The following is a 20,551-nucleotide window of genomic DNA, read 5'->3' as shown; positions in this document are numbered from 1 at the left end:
GACAGTGAGTGTGAGAGTGACACCCACCTGTGGCAGTAAAAGAAGTGACACTCGAATGTGAGAGTAAGTGAGACAGAGTTACAATAACCTGTGACAGTAAAAGAGAGTGAGCCTCATTTGTAACAGCAAGAAGGAGTGAGTGACATTCACCTGTGACAATTCGAGAAGTGATACTCGAATATGAGAGTAAGTGAGAGAGGGTGGCAATCACCTGTGACAGTTAAAGAGAGTGAGTCTCATTTGTAACAGCAAGTAGGAGAGAGTGACATTCACCTGTGACAATTAGAGAAGTGATATTCGAATATGACTTGCCCTTCACGTCGTGGGACTGTCCTGTAAGCGGTTACTGCCTTGTGGACTCTGAGATTAAAAACCGCGTTTCCCAACCTCCAGCGCCTTGTGGTCCCTGTGAGTAAAACCAGCGCTTTCCTACCTTCAAGCCTCGCGGAACCCGCTGCGCGGGTCCCGCATCGCAGAGGGGCTCTCTCCATTCTTGCTGCAAGCTGCTGCTTGGGGCCAAACAGGGGCAGAGGGCTGCGAGCTAAGGGCTGGGACTCCATATCCCAGGAGCCCCAGGAAACCCGCGCCCGTTCCACCTGGGCTGCTCTCCCTCCCCGCCCCGCCCCCAACAGACCGGAAGAATAAGGATTGACTTGCCCTTCACGTCGTGGGACTGTCCTGTAAGCGGTTACTGCCTTGTGGACTCTGAGATTAAAAACCGCGTTTCCCAACCTCCAGCGCCTTGTGGTCCCTGTGAGTAAAACCAGCGCTTTCCTACCTTCAAGCCTCGCGGAACCCGCTGCGCGGGTCCCGCATCGCAGAGGGGCTCTCTCCATTCTTGCTGCAAGCTGCTGCTGGGGCCAAACAGGGGCAGAGGGCTGCGAGCTAAGGGCTGGGACTCCATAGAGCCCCAGGAAACCCGCGCCCGTTCCACCTGGGCTGCTCTCCCTCCCCGCCCCGCCCCCATCAAACCTCCCATCAATATCATTACAGCTACATAAAGGTATCTGCATTCCGCGGCGCGAGAGCGCGCGGGAGCTCGCCGGGAGAAGCCCGGGACAAGGGCGGGACCGTCTGTGGCCGTCCGGGGCCGAAGGAGGCCGGGCCGGGCCACCCCCTTAATAACTTCAGGTTAGTGACTTGTGCTTGGCCATACGCTGGACATGGCGACAGAAGAGGGAACTCCAGGGAAAAAAGGCAGACTACGCAATGGCTCATTGGAGAAATATTTCCCCAAGAAGAGCGAGGGAGATAAGGATTCCATTCTAGCGGAGCGTAGGGCAGAGCGGCGTCGCTCAGTGGAGAGTTTGAAACAAAGACCCCTTATCGACAGTTCCTTGTTGGATTCAACCCGGGATGGTGGTTCTGTAGATTTGAGCGGGGATAATGTTAGCACAGAAGGCGTCCCCCTATTGTTCCGGGACTTTGTATCCACACCCGATTTTCCCTTGGATAACACGATATCTGTTACCCCTACCCCTAGTCCTAATTGTGCTCCTTTCACATCTATTCCCAGGAAACAAAAACCAAAGCTTTTAATTGCGGCCCAGATTCACCGCCCACCACCTAGTAAAAAAAGAAAGACACTCAGGGTGGTACCTGGCAAAGCTAAAACCTCGCATACTGAGTTTGGCAAAAGGTTAAAAACTCCCATTTTATCTGACAATACTCCTGTAGTAGAACAGGATTGTATATCAGTAGTGGAACCACAATCGGGTTACAACCCGCCAGAGGTAGTTATTCAGCCAGTGATTCCTAATGATAGTACTGGAGCAGTAGCTGTTGTTACCTCATCCCCCCCTCCATTGATGGGAAATTTGGAGTTTTTGTTGAGATCTCTTCTCTTACCCATCAATGAGTCCATTAAAAAGGTGGAAATCAGACTCACCATACTGGAAGCCACCATAACTAGCATGGCCACTCTGACTAAAACCAAGGGGAGTGGGTTGGCGCATTCAACATCCTCGACATTGCCCCATGCTAATTTGGTACAAAATAACCCTTCCGTTCCAGCACAGCCGGCCAAGCAAACCCTACAGCCCCAGGGCACAGTCGATCTTATCACCCAAAAAGCACAGCCCCCAATTCAACCTAAGCCACCAGGTATCGATCTAGTCGCCGCCCCCAACAAACCAACCGTAAAGGCTATGATAAGCGCCAATCTGAACATCCAAGGGGTAGGTCGGAATAACAAGATTCTACACAAAAAGGTCCCACATGTAGAAATTCCCCCAGAAGCAGCGCCCTATGTGGTGGTCCTGACAGGGGTTCCCCAGATAGCGGAAAATAAGAAGGAGGGATATGTTGACCTTAAGAACAAAATTATTCATTGGTTGAGAACATACAGGCCGATAGCGCCCAATATAGATGGGGACATAGTCCATGTGAGACGGATTAATTGGCTGGGGAGTAGCACCAAAAATATAGAGGGGGACATAGTGGTGGTGAATTTCAGAGATCCTCGGGCTGTTGACTATATTTTAAACTGGTCACAAGGAAATGGCGCATCCTGTATCACCCCTCGAGCCTTAACATATTTCTATCCTAGGACAGAGGCTACCCTTTTTAAACATCCAAATAAATTTCCAGCTTATAGGCCTTCTTTTATCCTGCCACCTATTAACAACTACCCCCAGCAGGGACAACATTTTCCCTCGTTGCCTGATCAGCCACCTCCGTGGTCTAGGGTCCCTTATAGTCATACGAGTAACCACGACAGCAGGCTGAGCTGTTTTAGACCCTTTACCCCGTTGGAAACATATAATCGGTTTTCTCAGCTCTCGGGGCTGGAAGACTGTGATTGAAGTTTAGTACCCGGGGGGGAGTCAAGTGAACCGCGTGAGGGGGAGACCCCACGATGTGCCGGTGGTAGTGTAGATATGGAGAAGGTCGGGCCACCCCCAGTCCAAACTGTGATTATTAATAACACTATCGAGGCTTCTAAGCTCGCCAGTCCTCTGACTGGCGTGGATGGTTGTCCTATGACCACTATCCCCCTGGTATCGGAGGGGGGGTGCTGTACGACCATGGTGGTCAACGAGGGTGGGTCTGGAGAGGGCCACATCTTAGTGCCAAAGGGAAGTCGTGTAATAAGTCTCCTTTCCTGGAACATTGCGGGGTTAAAAAGGAAGTTAGAAATACCAGAGTGGCACAAGTTTATTGAAAGGTTCGATGTTTGCCTGTTTCAGGAAACTTGGAGCCTAAATCCGCTATATAAATCGGGGTACACCACTCACTTTCTTCCAGCAGTAAGTAAGGGTAAGGGTAGACCGTCGGGGGGCCTTATGGTGTGGATCAAAATAGAACTGGATTGGGTGGTCACACGCCATACTTTGGAGTGTAATGATATCCTCCATCTCTCCGGTAGAGGAAGGGAGAAGGGTAGCAGGCTTGACCTTTTTAACGTTTATGCTAGAGGGGCCCCTGGGGACCCTGCCTCCCTGACTTTAACAGCCTTGGACTCCGCCTTAGCAAACTGCCCGCCCTCAGCAAAGATTATTGTGGGGGGTGATTTTAATTGCACGTTTGAACCGCTCCTCGGAGATGATCCCTTGGGCATCGAAGAGGAGGATTCAAAATGGTCCATTCCATCATTATCCCTGCCCCCGATTAGGAAATGGTCAGCTAGGGCAATTCAAATTACTGCGCTGACTAGGGACCACAAGCTAAGAGCCCTTAACGGCAGGACAACATCTGATCAGGTAGGGGCAATGACCTTCAATAGACTTACGGGCCCGTCCCGAATTGACTACATACTAATGGATGTCTGTTTCTGGGCGGACCTGATTGATATGGAGGTCCACCCAAGTCAGGATAGCGACCATAATCCCTTGTGCTGTAAATTTAACTGGGCTACCTTAAAAGACAGGAGGGCGAAAGTCACACCAAAAATATCTAAGGAGGTTATTCCATATAATAACTCTCGCAGATTAAAATGGGATAAGGTCAAACTCAGGGAGGACGATCTAGGGGCCATCAAATCCTTGGTGGAGCGCTTGACTTTAGACCTGGAGGGCTGGATTGGTGATGACGCGATTAGTGGGCTCCCTTATCCCTCTCTTGATTCTGCCTACAAGGCCACACTAGACCATGTGGGCCAATTTTTTATCGCAAAAGCGAAGTGCAACAGGGCCAATATTGTACCCCCCACTCTTACTAATCCCTGGTATACTGATCAGTGTAAGGGTAAGAGGAGACAACTGACAAAAGCCCTGATTTCGGGGGATCCCTTGCTGGTTAGAGCGGCCAGGAAGGATTACCTGAAAGCATTATCACTGGCCAAACGTGAGTGGGAGGAACAGCATTGGGAGGACCTATCCAATGCTGTGAGCAGTAGGAACCCGAACCTCTTTTGGGATTTGATTAATAGATCTAGACAGAGGAAATCACAACCATTGGCTGCACACATAACTAGTCAGCAATGGTTTGATCATTTCTCATCCCTGTATGGAGGCTCCGAGGAAACAACTAGCCCAGGGACGGTTAGCCTGGGTGAGGGGGGTATCTCAGGGGTGGATGACCTCCCATTTACGACCTCAGAGGTAGTGGCGGCGATCAGACACCTAACCCCTAAGAAAGCAGCCGGACAGGATGGGATTCCTGGAGATTTGTTGATGGTTGAGCCACAGGCTTGGGCTAAACTAATAGCCATAATAATGAATCTGATCACTAGGGGTTACCAGGTGCCAGATTCCTGGAAAGGGGCAGAGGTGGTAACCGTGTTCAAGAAGGGGGCTAGAGAGGACCCTGCTAACTACAGACCTATCAGTTTGATAGACATAATTCAGAAAGTGGTTGGCAGGGTCATCATCTCTAGAGTAGGAGATTGGATGGAGGAGGCCAGTATTCTTTCCCACTTACAAGCGGGCTTTAGAAGTAAGGTAGGGACGATGGACCAGGTCTTTCGCTTTTTTGCGATCTATTGGAAGGCAGTGACCATCAAGAAAGGTAGTTTATATATGGCCTTCATAGATCTCAAAACAGCTTTCGACCTGGTCCCTCGTGCAAAATTATGGAAAATCCTAGGGGAGATGGGTTTTCCCAGTGGACTCCTTAAACTAATCGTAAGGCTCCACGAGGGGAATTACGCGAGGGTTAGATGGGGATCCCAGGGTCAGTTAACAGATAGGGTCCCTGTGAGGAGAGGAGTACGCCAGGGCTGTGTTATGGCTCCGACACTCTTCTCCCTATTTGTGAATGGAGTGGTGGACCATCTGAAGGGAGAGGAGACGGATGCCCCATCCCTGGCGGGGGAAAAAATCCCCACCTTACTCTTCGCTGACGATACCTTATTAATTTCCAAATCCCCTGTGGGCCTGCAAAAACTCTTGAACCGGTTTAGCTCCTTTTGTACCAACCGAGGCTTAACCATTAATACGTCAAAAACTAAATTGATGGCATTCTCCCCTTCCAAGAGATTTAAAAACAATTTTCTACTTAATGGTGTTCCTTTGGAGTTGGTTAAATCCTTTGATTACCTTGGTGTCCGGATAAACAGTCGTATGACCTGGAAGAATCATTTGGCCAAAATGCTACTCAGTCACCAAAGAGTATCCGGGGTGACTTTGAGGGAGCTCCGTGAATCAAACAGCAAGCCTGTCTCCCCTGCTATGGCTATTTACGAGGGCCAGATTCTCCCTGCTGCATTATATGGCTCTGAACTCTGGGGGTTCGAAAATGTGTCTGATTTATCGGCAGCGGAAAATATCTTCCTAAGGAAGGTGGTGGCTCTCCCTATTTCCACCCCATTGATCCCCCTGAGACTAGATCTGGGTAGAAGAGCATTAAAGGATTTGGTAAGGCTCCGCCCGTTGCTCTTTTGGACTCGATTGAGAAGAACTGCCGAGCTTGCAAAATACGCTGAAGGGCTGGACGATCTTCTGTTATTGGACACGGGCAAAAAAATAGTATGGCTGAATAAACTGAAAGACCTGGTTCTTAACCTAGGGTTAAGGGATGCATGGGAGTCACAATTGCCACCGCCCAAGGAAATGATTAAAAAGCTATATTGGGACTGGGTCCAGAATAATGCGCTGAGGGCTGCGGATGGGGGCCCACTCACGGACCGATTCCTGTTATTTAAGTGTGTGAGGAAATGGGAGCCCTTCCTCGATCTGATAACTAAACCCCTAGATCGTGCGTTATACCTAAAACTGCGATATGGGACGCTTCCAGTGCACGAGTTTACGGCGAGGTGGTCAAACCCTGGTGCCCGCCAGCGTGCATGCCCAGGTTGTGTGGCACCTAAGGAGTCTGTGGCCCATTTGTTTTTTGCTTGCCCAGCTTATAAAGGAGCTCGGAAACTTTGGTTGAAACCAGTTTTCAGGGAACTTGGGTTGAGGTGCCACAATCAGGCACTACGTGTTCTCTCTACGGACAGTTCATCTTCCATCATGATTTGTGGGGTTGCAAAATTCTTGGGTAGTGTGTGGTTGACGCGTTCCAGATTATTGAAACTATGTCCGGGGGTATAATGGTCTAATGCTGAATGCGCTGGTAGTATAAATTATGTTTATCTCTAGTTTTTATTTTGCCTATCTTGATAACTATTTAGGTTTAATCTATTCTTAGCTGTAAATTTTACTGGACATGCTATTTATTGTTTTAGCTATTCGTGTTTGTATGTATGCATTTTATCTGTACTTTTATGGTCTGTGGTGACCGAATAAAGTTATCAATGAATATGAGAGTACGGGAGAGAGGGTGGCAATCACCTGTGACAGTTAAAGAGAGTGAGCCTCATTTGTAACAGCAAGAAGGAGAAAGTGACACCCACCTGTGACAGTGAGTGTGAAAGAGTGACACCCACCTGTGACAGTGAGTTTGAGATAGTGACACCCACCTTTGATACTGTGTGTGAGCGAGGGAAACCCACCTGTGACCAGCCGCGGTCCGTGCAGGTAACAGCAGTGGGCCACTTAAGGGGGTATTTCGAGGGACAGAGCCGAGGGAAAATTAAATAAATTATACATTTTCCCTCTGCATCGTCCCTCGAAATACCCCCTTACCTGGCCCCACCGCTGTTACCTGCACGGACCGGGGGTACCTGTGACAGTGAGTGTGAGAGTGACACCCACCTGTGAATGTGAGAGAGTGACAGTGAATGAGAGAGTGGCACCCACCTTATACAGTGAGTGTGAGAGAGTGACAGTGAGTGTGAGAGAGGGGCATCCACCAGTGACAGTGAATGTGGGAGAGTGACACCCACCTGTGACAGTGAGTGTGAGAGAGTGACACCCACCTGTGACAGTGATTGTGAGAGAGTGACAGTGAGTGTGAGAGAGTGACACCCACCTGTGACAGTGAATGTGGGAGAGTGACACCCACCTCTGAAAGTGAGTGTGAGAGAGTGACACCCACCTGTGACACAGTCAGTGTGAGAGAGCGACAGTGAGTGAGAGAGTGACACCCACCTTTGACAGTGAGTGTGACAGAGTGACATCTGCCTGTGACAGTGAGTGTGAGAGAGTGACAGTGAGTGTGAGAGAGTGACACCCACCTGAGACAGTGAATGTGGGAGAGTGACACCCACCTGTGACAGTGAGTGTGAGAGAGTGACACCCACCTGTGACACAGTGAGTGTGAGAGAGTGACAGTGTGTGAGAGAGTGACACCCACCTGCGACAGTGAGTGTGAGAGAGTGACACCCACCTGTGACAGTGAATGTGAGGGTGTGACAGTGAGTGAGAGAGTGACACCCACCTTTGACAGTGAGGGTGAGAGAGTGACAGTGAGTGTGAGAGAGTGACACCCACCTGTGACAGTGAATGTGGGAGAGTGACACCCACCTGTGACAGTGAGTGTGAGAGAGTGACAGTGAGTGTGAGAGAGTGACACCCACCTGAGACAGTGAATGTGAGAGAGTGACAGTGAGTGAGAGAGTGACAACCATCTTTGACAGTGAGTGCGAGAGAGTGACAGTGAGTGTGAGAGGGTGACACCCACTTGTGACTGTGAGTGTGAGAGGGTGACACCCACCTGTGACAGTGAATGGGAGAGAGTGACACCTACCTGTGACAGTGAATGTGAGAGTGACACCAACCTGTGACAGTGAGTGTGAGAGAAGTGACACCCACCTGTGACAGTGAGTGTGGCAGAGTGATACTCACCTGTTGCAGTGAGTGTGAGAGTGACAGTGGGTGTGAGAGGGTGACACCAACCTGTGACAGTGAGTGTGAGAGAGTGACACCCACCTGTGACAGTGAATGTGAGAGTGACACCAACCTGTCACAGTCAGTGTGAGAGAGTGACAGTGAGTGTGGGAGAGTGACACCCACCTGTCACAGTGATTGAGAGAGTGACACCCACCTGTGACAGTGATTGAGAGAGTGACACCCACCTGTGACAGTGAGTGTGAGAGAGTGACACCCACTTGTGACAGTGAGTGTGAGAGAGTGACACCCACCTGTGACAGTGATTGAGAGAGTGACACTCACCTGTGACAGTGTACAGTGCAGTGATGAGCAGCAGCATGACAATGGCCAGATAAATGTTCAGTTTCATGGCCTGGTTGATAAATATGGCTCCAGAAAACATGTCCGCCTGAAAGAGAAAGAATCAAATGTAAGAAGCTGAACGGCCCTGGCGAGCAGAGTGAGAGAACTGTCTAGAGCCATATGCAGGAGCGCTAGAGGAGGCTTCTAGGAGCTGGGCAGGCACTTGTGAGAGGGACGTGAAGACCTCCTCCGCCTCGGAGGTACAGCACTGACAGGAGGCTGGAGGGTCTCTTGTAACTCTGCTAAACACAAAGTGCTAAGGAACTGGGGGGCTTATTTACAAGCCCCTTTCACCACCCGTACGTCACTTTTCCCATGTTAAAAATGACGCAAAAGTGGTGCAAAGGGCTTGTAAATAAGCCCCTGGGTTTATAAGCAGCCAGGTAACAAAGCACTCACAAGAGGGTTCCTCAGAAGATGAAAACAGATCCAGAGAGTGGAGAGAAGAGCAGAGGGGAAGTACAAGAGGGATCCGGAAGTGCAAGCGGGATCCGGAAGTGCAAGAAGAAAAGACAGATGAGATTGGACAATAGGACAAAGCCACTCCGGTTTGGTCCTCACTGATTTTAAGAGAGGAAACCAAGATGAGGGGAGGCAGGCTAGAGAACCACTTCCACTTCTTCCCTTACCCTCACTAGAAACTCGAGAACATTGGAGAGGGAGGAAAGGCGCATGGGAGACCCCTCAGCCAAGGGCCTGATGATGTGTCCACAGCCCAAGACCTGCCCTCCATCGCTCTGAGCAGAAGAGTGGGGGAAGATCAGTCTGACTCAGCGAGAGAAGGTCTATCACTGGCCATCCCCAGGCCTGACACCTCTGTTGTGATTCCTGAGGGTTCAGGCAAAACTCGTGGGGTGACGGCTCTTTTCCCTGCTTAATCTGTCTGCCAAGACACTAGTCCTTGGACGTACATTGATCTTAGAGAGCTGGTTTTGTTCTTTGCGCTGATAAAAAATGGAAAAAGAACAAAAAGAACTATAGACGGACAGAATGCAGAACAATGTCATATATTCACCCCAATACAAAGATCCGGCCCTAAATCCATCGTTTTTTTGCACCATGCCATTCCAGTTTGAACCCAGCCATATGCAAATCAGTCTTGACCCTGTGCCCAATGGGAACAGTCCAGCCCGAACTGCCCGGCCAGGTCCTCCCTTGGCTGGAATCAACCATCCTAGGACCAGTTTCAGGGTTTCATCCCTCATCAGCCAGGATAGCTTGACTCCAGTGGCATGGAGGGGAAACAACCTTTACAATGCAACTTTTACAACGCACTACCATTACAATGAAACTTTTACAACGCAACATCCATTACATCACATGCCAGTACAACGCAACCATTACAACGCATGACACTACAACGCATACCACTACAACGCATGTCATTACAATGCAGTCATTACAACGCATACCATTACAACGCATAACATCACAACACATAGTACCCTTACACTATCCAAAACTTACCCTACTGTTGCACCCCCTGGAGTTAGAACAGTCATTTTTAAACCTACACTATCCAACACTTACCCAACTGTTGCACCCCCCTGGAGTTAGAATAGTAATTTTTCCCCTACAGTATCCAATACTTACCATACATGCAATATAATGTTATGCGTTGTAATGGTATGCATTGTAAAGGTAATATGCGTTGTAATGTAATGCGTTGTAAAGGTAGTTTTTAATAATTCATTGTAATGGCATGTGTTGTAATGGAATGCGTTGTAATGGATGTTGCGTTGTAAAAAATGCATTGTAAAGGTATGCGTTGTAAAGGTATGCGTTGTAACGTCATACATCCGCATGGGAACTGATAAAAAATGGGTCTAATATTTTTAAGAGAGATTGACACCTTGTTCCCTCTTGCCTGCTGATATAGGATCTCGTCGTCAAGTTGTCTGTCTCTCCTGACAATGACTGGTCTGCCCAACAGTAGAGGAGAAAAAGCGAGGATAGCCAAATGAATTGCCTTGAACTCTCTCCAATTGGAAGACCTAGGGGATATTTACATTGAAATGGTGCAGCGTGGCACCGCAAGCCATTTTGCTGTGCTGTGGTGCATCATTAAAAAACCAAAGGATGCGCCGTATTTACAGGAATACGGCACACCCCTGTGCTCTCCCCTGCACCGGGGCTAAAACAGGAGCCATGCGGCAACACAGGTACCCTTGCCCCATGGTGCAATGGTGCCTGCATTGCAAGGATGATTTTGTTTGTGCAGGAAGGGACACCGTCCTGCTCAAAAACAATCATTAATGGCATTCTGATTCTTCTATGTATGCTGCAGAATGCAGCCCATGTAGAAAAAAGCAAAAAACGAAGAGAAATAAAAGTATTTCTCCTCGTTGCAGCACTTTAACGCCTCTCCTTGAAAGGCCAATCCTTGTAAATCTGGGGCAGTGTGAAAAAGCCATGAGCGTCACTTGGGAACACCCACAGTAACACACAAATTAGACCCCTTTAACATAGAATACTGCATGAAAGAGGGCCACATTTAGAAAGGCCGTGTAAAGCCATGCAAAGCCATGCAGAGTGGCCTTGTAAATACAGGCCAGCATTCAGCGCCACCGGAGCGTCAAAAAAAGTGACGGTACGGTGGCGCTGCAGACTTGTATATATGCCACCAGATCTTCTGAACTTAGGAGCACAACTCCACAGAATCTAAAGAGACTGGATCCATTTGCCCCATCCTCTCTTTCAGGCATCCAATGTCAGAATTATTGGAGTTTGAGGAGAAAATCTCCAATATCCCTTTAGCCAATATTTACTTTCAGAATGTTGTTTGAGTCCATCCATCACAACAAGTCCTGCCTCATTCCCTGAGACATAGGAATAACACATCCAAGCTAGATGGTGTCCACAGCTTGAGAATGCGCCTCACTAGTTTGTTCAGGTGGAACCTGGTCCAAGGCACTGAGCAAGAAGTCACTTCCAAGTCCTCTTGCACCTGCAGCCGGAGAGTCTAGAGAAAGGAAGCCTGCAAGATGTTCCTGGACCTGTTCGACTCTTGTCGGCCCAGAATCTAGCTCCAATGAAGACTTGGTCTTATGAGAGTTGTAATTGAAGAGGTGTGGTGCAGCGGCCAGGGCAGCTGACTTCAGAGTACAGGGTTCACGGTTCGATCCCCAGCTCTGGTGGCAGCTCTGCTCAGCACCCTGTGACTCTGGGCAACAGCTCAATTAATTTCCACAACAGCGCATTGAGACCTGGAAAGGTGAGTAGTTTGTGCTTTACAAATACAGATCTACATCTACATTGTTCCAGAATTATCAGTAATCTGGGATCCAAAAGCAACTATGAAAGTTTGCTAACTTTAAAGATGCAGAGTACACCAGACAATCGCCCAGGTAGGTAGGTTTGGACACAAATCCCTTCCAGATGAAGGCCCACCATCAGAGGAGCCGCACACAGGGGTAGAAACATAAGGAGTTGATTTTAAACCAAAGGGCAACACTTGGAACTGAAAATGAAGATTTCCAGGACCTTTGCTTGGATGCCCCCTGTCCTGCTGGCTCTCGTGGGTGATTTCTTGGGCTGTAGCCTCTTTCAGTGGGAAGAACAGGACTTGGACTCTTTCTTTGGTGACATGGGGCAATGCCTGCTCCAAGGCTTAAATGATTTCTGTGAACCGCATTTATATTCCCAAAAATCTGTTTTCCAGTCTTCTATTCGAGTGTTCCTTCTGCAAGAACTGTGGGCACAGGTGCTGCTGCCTCTGATGGTATACCTGCAGATGCCTGCCAGGAGTTTGGCTTCTGTTCCATTTGGAGTGGGACCTCAGACAACCTGTTTCCTCCTGAATGGCTGCTGCCAGAGATTCAAAATCCATTATTTAAAACCCTTTACTAAGTGGCGGCTTTTAGTGACAAGTTGTTAGCAGCTAAGCACTTCTTTAATCCATTCTATGGATTGTTGTCCTCGAGCCGGCTTGGGGAGAGGGGGGAGATGTGGGTGTTTACAGTAAAGGGCACTCGTTTTTGGTGAACTTGTTATCACTCTTCGCCCACTCACGGGGCGAGGGATCGCCTGCCATAGCAACAGATGCCCATGAGATCACTGGCGCGGGTCGAAGTCTGCACCAGCTGCTGCTGGAGGGGAACAAAGGTGAAAATAAAGCAAGTTTGGAGCCCTGGAAGAGAGAAGGCAGGATCAAACACTGCACCTACAGGGGCAAAGAGAGCGCACAGCTCCTCTGAGGAGAAAGAAGGGGGGGCTGCTCCTCTGAGGAGAAAGAAGTGGGGACTGCTCCCTTGAGGGGACAGGATGGCACTGCTCCTATGAAGATGAAAGAAGGGGGGGTCTGCTCCTCTGAGGAGAAAGAAAGGGGGTCTGCTCCTCTGAGGAGAAAGAAGGAGGGACTGCTCCCTTGAGGGGACAGGATGGCACTACTCTCTTGAGGGGACAGGATGGCACTGCTCCCCTGAGGGGACAGGATGGCACTGCTCCCCTGAGGGGACAGGATGGCACTGCTCCTCTGAGGGGACAGGATGGCACAAGTCCTCTGAGGGGACAGGATGGCACTGCTCCTCTGAGGGGACAGGATGGCACAAGTTCTCTGAGGGGACAGGATGGCACTGCTCCTCTGAGGGGACAGGATGGCACTGCTCCTCTGAGGGAAGAGGATGGCACTGCCCCTCTGAGGGGACACGATGGCACTGCTCATCTGAGGGGACAGGATGGCACAAGTCCTCTGAGGGGACAGGATGGCACTGTTCCTCTGAGGGGACAGGATAGCACTGCTCCTCTGAGGGGACAGGATGGCACTGCTCCTCTGAGGGGACAGGATGGCACAGGCCATCTGAGGGGACAGGATGGCACTGCTCCTCTGAGGGGACAGGATGGCACTGCTCCTCTGAGGGAACAGGATGGCACTGCTCCTCTGAGGGGACAGGATGGCAGTGCTCCCCTGAGGGGACAGGATGGCACTGCTCCTCTGAGGGGACAGGATGGCACTGCTCCTCTGAGGGAACAGGATGGCACTGCTCCTCTGAGGGGACAGGATGGCACTGCTCCTCTGAGGGGACAGGATGGCACAGGTCCTCTGAGGGGACAGGATGGCACAGGTTCTCTGAGGGGACAGGGTGGCACTGCTCCTCTGAGGGGACAGGATGGCACTGCTCCTCTGAGGGGACAGGATGGCACTGCTCTCTTAGGGAACAGGATGGCACTGCTCCTCTGAGGGGACAGGATGGCACAGGTCCTCTGAGGGGACAGGATGGCACAGGTCCTCTGAGGGGACAGGATGGCACTGCTCCTCTGAGGGGACAGGATGGCACTGCTCCTCTGAGGGGACAGGATGGCACTGCTCCTCTGAGGGCACAGGATGGCACTGCTCTCTGAGGGGACAGGATGGCACTGCTCCTCTGAGGGAAAGGATGGCACTGCTCCTCTGAGGGGACAGGATGGCACTGCTCCTCTGAGGAGACAGAATGGCACTGCTTCACTGAGGGAAAGGATGGCACTGCTCCACTGAGGGGACAGGATGGCACTGCTCCTCTGAGGAGACAGAATGGCACTGCTCCTCTGAGGGGACAGAATGGCACTGCTCCTCTGAGAGAAAGGAGGGCACTGCTCATCTGAGGAGACAGAATGGCACTGCTTCACTGAGGGAAAGGATGGCACTGCTCCACTGAGGGGACAGGATGGCACTGCTCCTCTGAGGGGACAGGATGGCACTGCTCCTCTGAGGAGACAGAATGGCACTGCTCCTCTGAGGGAAAGGATGGCACTGCTCCACTGAGGGGACAGGATGGCACTGCTCCCCTGAGGGGACAGGATGGCACTGCTCCTCTGAGGGGACAGGATGGCACTGCTCCTCTGAGGAGACAGAATGGCACTGCTCCTCTGAGGAGACAGAATGGCACTGCTCCTCTGAGGGGACAGGATGGCACTGCTCCTCTGAGGGGACAGGAAGGCACTGCTCCTCTGAGGGGACAGGATGGCACTGCTCCTCTGAGGGGACAGGATGGCACTGCTCTGCTGAGGGGACAGGATGGCACTGCTCCTCTGAGGGGACAGGATGGCAGTGCTCCTCTGAAGGGACAGGATGGCACTGCTCCTCTGAGGGGACAGGATGGCACTGCTCCTCTGAGGGGACAGGATGGCACTGCTCTGCTGAGGGGACAGGATGGCACTGCTCCTCTGAGGGGACAGGATGGCACTGCTCTGCTGAGGGGACAGGATGGGAGTGCTCTGCTGAGGAAACAGGATGGCACTGCTCCACTGAGGGGACAGGATGACACTGCTCCTCTGAGGGGACAGGATGGCACTGCTCCTCTCCTCTGAGGGGACAGGATGGCACTGCTCCTCTGAGAGAAAGGAGGGCACTGCTCCTCTGAGGGGACAGGATGGCACTTCTCCTCTGAGGGGACAGGATGGCACTGCTCCTCTGAGGGAAAGGAGGGCACTGCTCCTCTGAGGGGACAGGATGGCACTGATCCTCTGAGGGAAAGGATGGCACTGCTCCACTGAGGGGACAGGATGGCACTGCTCCTCTGAGGAGACAGGATGGCACTGCTCCTCTTAGTGCAGGAGGACTCGTCTCCTCCCTGAGGAAAGGAGGGTCCTGCCTTCTGAGGGAAAAAGATTTCACTATTCTGCTGAGGGTAGGAGGGCACTGCTCCGCTGAGGGTAGGAGGGCACTGCTCCGCTGAGGGTAGGTAAATTTAAGGTACATTTTTTTTATTGCACAGTTAATTAAAACTCACAATTTAAAATGCATAAAAATTGGTTATCAAACATTTCAAATTATTTGCGTAGTACATATTGTCGATGAGTCAGTTAATGTGCTTCGTTTGGATCGTGGGCTCAGAGTTGCTCGGGCATTGACTGGCTATTGCACATTTACGTCTTTTTGTGCTTCATTAATTCTTTTTGCCACTGCGTCAAGGTATTTTGTAATTCTGCAGTTTAATTGGGTCTCTTGTGGATTGAAGCACAGTTTGACTGCCTGTCGGCAGGATCTAATCCCCTTCTGGTTCCATATTGCACGTAATAGTGTTCTCCTTAGGTCTGTTAAGCTGGGACAAATACATATTGTGTGGACTAGATCTTCGGGGCCTGTTTTGCAGAGTCGGCAAGTTTGGTCGCCCTGAGTCCTCTTCCATGGAGCCAGATGAGGGAGAATTGGAAGAATGCCTAACCGCAGCTTTAGGAATTTTTCTTTAATCTTCTGTTTAAATCCTTGATCTAAATACTCTTGAGGCTTTCGAGTTTTATAGTCGTTTAAGACTATCCATCCGTGTGCCCTTTTTGCCAGAGTTTCTTTGTCTTCCAGTAATGATGTTATTTTAGTTACTTTTGTTACCAGCTTTTTAAAGTGTTTGTGGTCTACTGGGCTGTTCCAGAGGCCAGTCAGCTCCAAATTTTGTAGAGATTCCATCAGGTACTCTCTAGCGTTTGATCGTTCGCGTCTTTGCAGTTCAGTCCAGAGCAGGGAATTTAGGGTGCCCGGCTCTGCGTTTCTGATCTTGTGCCAGCATTTTATGAAGCTGGCCCTTCTTTCCGCTGTTTGCTTTTGTACCCCAAACTCCAGACGGATTTGTGCTGCTGAGACATAACTAGGAAGCTGAAAGATTGACCTATAGGTCAGGACGAGCTCTCAGTACCTGCAGGAAAGGGTCGAGCGTGTGGTCCGGTAGAAGCTTCTTCAAGGATTTCATCGCAAGGAAGGTCATGGTTCCTTTTCGGTATAGCGATTCTAATTGAGGTTTAAACGACCCTCTGCTATCCAATAAGACACCCAGGTACTTGTAGCACGTCACTTGGCCCAATTTGTGTCCATCCAGGAGCCAATTGTTCTTCCTGGCCTTCTTGTAGTTCACAGCCATGATTCTTGTTTTATTCAAATTGATGGTTAGGCCGTTTCGATTCGAGAATGAACTAGTAGTGTTCAAAAGATGTTGGAGGCCTGTTGGAGTGCGGCTTATTACGACAAGATCATCGGCATAGAGGAGGTTGGTCAGCGTAATGTCCCCTAGCCGCGGGGCGTGTGAATTGGTACCGTCCAGTTCCCCTGGTAGATCTGCCAGGTAGAGGTTGAACAGGGTCGGGGCTAGGATGCACCCTTGTTTAAGGCCTTTGAAGGTGTTAATTCGCCTTGAAAGGTGCGTCCCGTCTCCCAGCTTGATCTTGAGCCACGTGTTGGTGTGAAGTAAGATGAGTTGCCTCAAGAGGGGGTGGGGTATCCCCCATTTTTTAAGCTTTTCCCATAATTTGCCCCGGTCCACGTGGTCAAAGGCTGAGCTATAGTCTATGAAGCACAGAAACAGCGAATTCTTTCCTAATTTTGCCGCGTCTATTAGTAGGGATAGAGCCATGATATTTGTGGAAGTGCCCTGTCCTCTGCGGAATCCTGTTTGGGTCGGTGGAATTATGTGAATTGTCTCTGCCCATGAAGTCAGTTCTTCTAATAGTATGCCAGCGCAATATTTGGCCTCTATATCTAGTAAGGCTATCAGCCGATTGTTTGCAGGATTGCTCCTGTCTCCTTGCTTGTAGATAGGGCTTACGATAGATCCTTTCCAGGATTCCGGGCATGTCTCTAATTCCAGTGTGCTCGAAAAGAGTGGCACTAAGATATCACTCCAGAATTCGATGTCATGCTTGAATATTGATGGTGGTATCCCGTTTGGGCCCGGGGCTCCTTCCGTTTTCCCTTTCTTTATTTGAGTTTTTATCCGATTAGTAGTTATTTTGATGTCGTTTTCAGTGTTAAATGTTAATGTGCTGTTTTTCTTTTCTCCCCCTGCCTTCTGTTGGTCTTGTTGTGCTCTGATGTTTTCTTCTGCGTTTCTGGGCCCTTTGTCTACCTTCCTTATTTCACTGATCTCCGTGATAAGCTAATTTCCTTGTGTTGTCGAACCCGTAGAGTTGTCTACGTTTGGTTGATTAAAATGATTGTGCAGGTAATCTGCCCAAACTGGCTCTGATATATATGAGCTTATCCCGTGGTGCCCTGGCCGCTGCAGGCTATGAATTTGTTTCCAAAAATTGGCGCTGTTTTTTTGTTTTGAATCGTGCTTTATTTTTACCCAAAGCTCGTCGTTCATCTGCCTTTTGTTCTCCCAGGTTGCCTTTTTCAGACTTGCTTTTAAACCGCGTAGAATATAATGTAGGGGCTCTTTTGTAGGCTGTGTGCGCAATTGCTTCAAAGTTTGCTTGATGTCCCTTTTGAGGCTTTTTATCTCCGGTGTGCTTGTCTTTCTCAATGCAGCCTTCGAAGGTTTGCCTTTAGACGCCATTGGTTTTGTTGCATGTTTGATCCCAAGGGCCTTCGTGAACCCTTCCCAGGCCTCTATTTGGTTTCCGGCAGAGGTCCCTTGATGTATTAGTTCCTTTGCGTCAGTAGACAGCGCCTCAATATTGTCTTGTTTGAATCTAATGTGTTTGAAGTCTGTTGTATGTTCAGAGCCTGCGGTTGCCCTGGCTTCTTTGGGGTTCCCACTAAGAGGTTTTAAGACTAATTCTTGTGGCAGGTGGTCGCTTTGGTCGCTGGCGCCCAGTTGATATGAAGTGATGACGTCAAATAGCGGTAGTGTTACAAATGCGTAGTCTAAACAGGAGGAGGTTGTAGCGGAGTGGTGAGTAGATCCGCGGCTGTTCCAAGGAGAAAAAGATTGAAGTCTCCTGCCAGGATTAAGTCCTCAGCTTCCCCCTCATCCAGGATTCTTGCTGTTTCCTTGGCCAGCTCTCTTGCACCCTTCTGCTTATGCTTCGGGTGTATGTAGGAGTTGATTATTACAAGAGGGCAGTCCGGCTTCCTAGTGTTGAGTATAATAACTGCCGCCTGTAGCACATTAGGAGTTATGGTTTTGGCTTTTATTTCCCTCATCGATCTGATTGATGATATTGAGGCAAAAATCGTCAATCCTCCTGAGCTGTGACCAAAAGTTGATGTCCTGGTCGCTGGGGAAGTTTGCATCATATATCCTTCCAGGGATATTTCTTCTACTTCCCAAGTTTCCTGGAGTAGTATTAGGTCAAATGACCTTAGGTACCTTAATGTGTCCTGGTCATCTAATTTGACAGTCAAACCGTTGATGTTCCAGATGCAAATTCTGAGGGTGATCGGATTTTCGAGGCCCAGGGGCTCTGCTGAGTATTCTTGTCAGTGCCCACCTCTGTTTGTTATTGTTCGCAGTATTATGTCGGAGTTCAAAATTGGAAGTTTTGTTGTTGCCACTTCGATGTGGGAAGGTCTCCCTTGGTAGCCTGGTGAGTGACTGAGTGATCCTTTCAATATTGAGGTAACTTTGGGGCGATGTTCTTTTCCGCCTTCATTTAAAAAAGGTGTTGGGTAGCAAGGCCTTTTGCCTAGTTCAAGTTTTATTCCCCACTGGGCAAATTTTGTCAACTTTCCTAAGATGCGATCGACCAGGTCATTTGATGACCATGTCGTCTTAGTTGTTTCTGATTTGTTCTGCACTAGTGCAGGTAGGAATTCGAGTTCGAGTAGGTCAGTTGAAGAGATGCCCTCAAGGCCCTCAATTGAGTTTATCAATTTTATGATGTTCCCTCTGTTCAAGACGTCCACTCGGCCTCTAGTTTTATATTCTGGGATGAATATTAGTATGTCTGTCTTGTTAGATGGAGTGCCGCGTGGTTCTTTGACTGCAGTGAGGCCGGGGTCATTAGCCCTGTTGAAAGATTGGTCACAGTTGTAGTCTGCTATGACTGTGATTTCCCTTGGTTTGAGATTTTTCTGGTCCCCCTTCAGAGTCGGGGGGCTCTCACTTTGGGGCGTGATGTTGTGGCTCCTGGCTACGCCACATTCATAGATCTCCTGCTCGGGACTTTTCCGCTGTTGTATGATTTGTGTGTCTGACTCCTCCTTGTGTTCAAGATGATCTGTTATTAGTGCAGTTACTTCTATTGTAGTTGTAGTTGGTTTTTTAAATTTGTCGGAGGAGTTTTCCTGATCCTGCTTCAGGCCCAGCAGGCTCTCGCTTTGAGACACAAAATTTTGGCTACTAGCTTCACCGCGTTCGTGGGGCTCTTGCTCAAGACTTTTCCACTGTTGAATACTTTGTGTATTTAACTCCTCCTTGTGTCCCGATCCATCAGTTCTTATTGCAATTGTTTCTTTTTTGTTTGGTTTTTTGGGTTTGTCGGATTTGTCTAAGGACCTTGAGGCGATCGATTTTTTCCCTGGAGTCATTTCTTTGCCTGTGGTCAAGGTCTGCTCAATCTCATTATGGGAGGATGCGGTCTCTTCTTTTGTCTCTTGATGGTAGGACTCCTGTAACTGACTTTCCTTTCCTTGAGTTATGCCTATCATTCTCCTGTTCCTGCCTTTCCTTTTTTGTTTCCGGCGAGTTCGTGAATTTGTAGGTGCTACTGTGCTTTCTGTTTCGGGAATCTTGAGAGCTGGGGTTAGATTTTTTGGCGAATGAGTCGCTTGGGGAGAGCTGGTATTCCTGGTTTGGAGGTGTTTCTTCTCTGCCTGAGTCTGATTTCCGTTCGCTTGTGGGTCCCTAGTCTCGTTTCCCGTAGTGACTATGTCTATTGGTGTTGGTGCCTTGAGAGGTTTCAGCTCGTCCAGGAGGTTTTCTAGCATAGTTGGTAGCGTTGATAGCTTATTTATTATTGGGAAGCAGTCACATTCTGTTTTTGCTAACGCTGAAAGTTCTACTGCTTCCTGTCCCCTTTTTATGAGACCGTTTAAGTCGCCTAGTTTCCTCTCGATTCCTGAGGTAAACTCTGCGAGTGTTTGTAATACTATTAGTTGCATGTCTAGTTTCTCTGATTGATATTGTAGTGCTGTTGCCGATAGTTGTATTGTGTTTAGTAGATTTGCCCAGAACGTGATGCACGAGCCTTTACTCTCGTTCTCCGGTCTGGTGGTACTGGGGGTTTTACTGGGCTTTAGATTGTAGGCCGTCACTAAGTCTTGCCACTCCTGTGATGCAAGAAAGGTCATGTCGTTGGCTGTGGTGTAGGTATTCTCTTTTTTCTGACTTTTAGGTGTGTTTGGTATGTTAAGACGGCCTGTATCTCTCTGCTCTGTAGGGGCCGTTTGATGAGTGTGGAGGGGTGCTGGTCGGTTGAGATGTTGC

The 20,551-nt window shown here is 49.4% G+C and overlaps 1 protein-coding gene across 2 annotated transcripts in view; it reads right to left on the bottom strand.

The window, feature by feature from the left end:
• SLC5A1 (solute carrier family 5 member 1) overlaps window positions 1-20,551 on the bottom strand; it is a 273,512-nt gene that overhangs the window by 100,217 nt on the left and 152,744 nt on the right. For both annotated transcript variants that reach the window (XM_078667750.1, XM_078667751.1), the window contains exon 6: window positions 8,436-8,541. In XM_078667750.1, coding sequence (XP_078523876.1) covers window positions 8,436-8,541 — 106 coding nt within the window. The remainder of the gene's footprint in view (window positions 1-8,435; window positions 8,542-20,551) is intronic.

Source organism: Lissotriton helveticus, chromosome 11, assembly GCF_964261635.1.
Source record: "Lissotriton helveticus chromosome 11, aLisHel1.1, whole genome shotgun sequence".
Lineage (NCBI taxonomy): Eukaryota > Metazoa > Chordata > Amphibia > Caudata > Salamandridae > Lissotriton > Lissotriton helveticus.
Note: the sequence above shows the minus strand (reverse complement) of the source record. Positions and strands in the feature narration are given on the sequence as shown.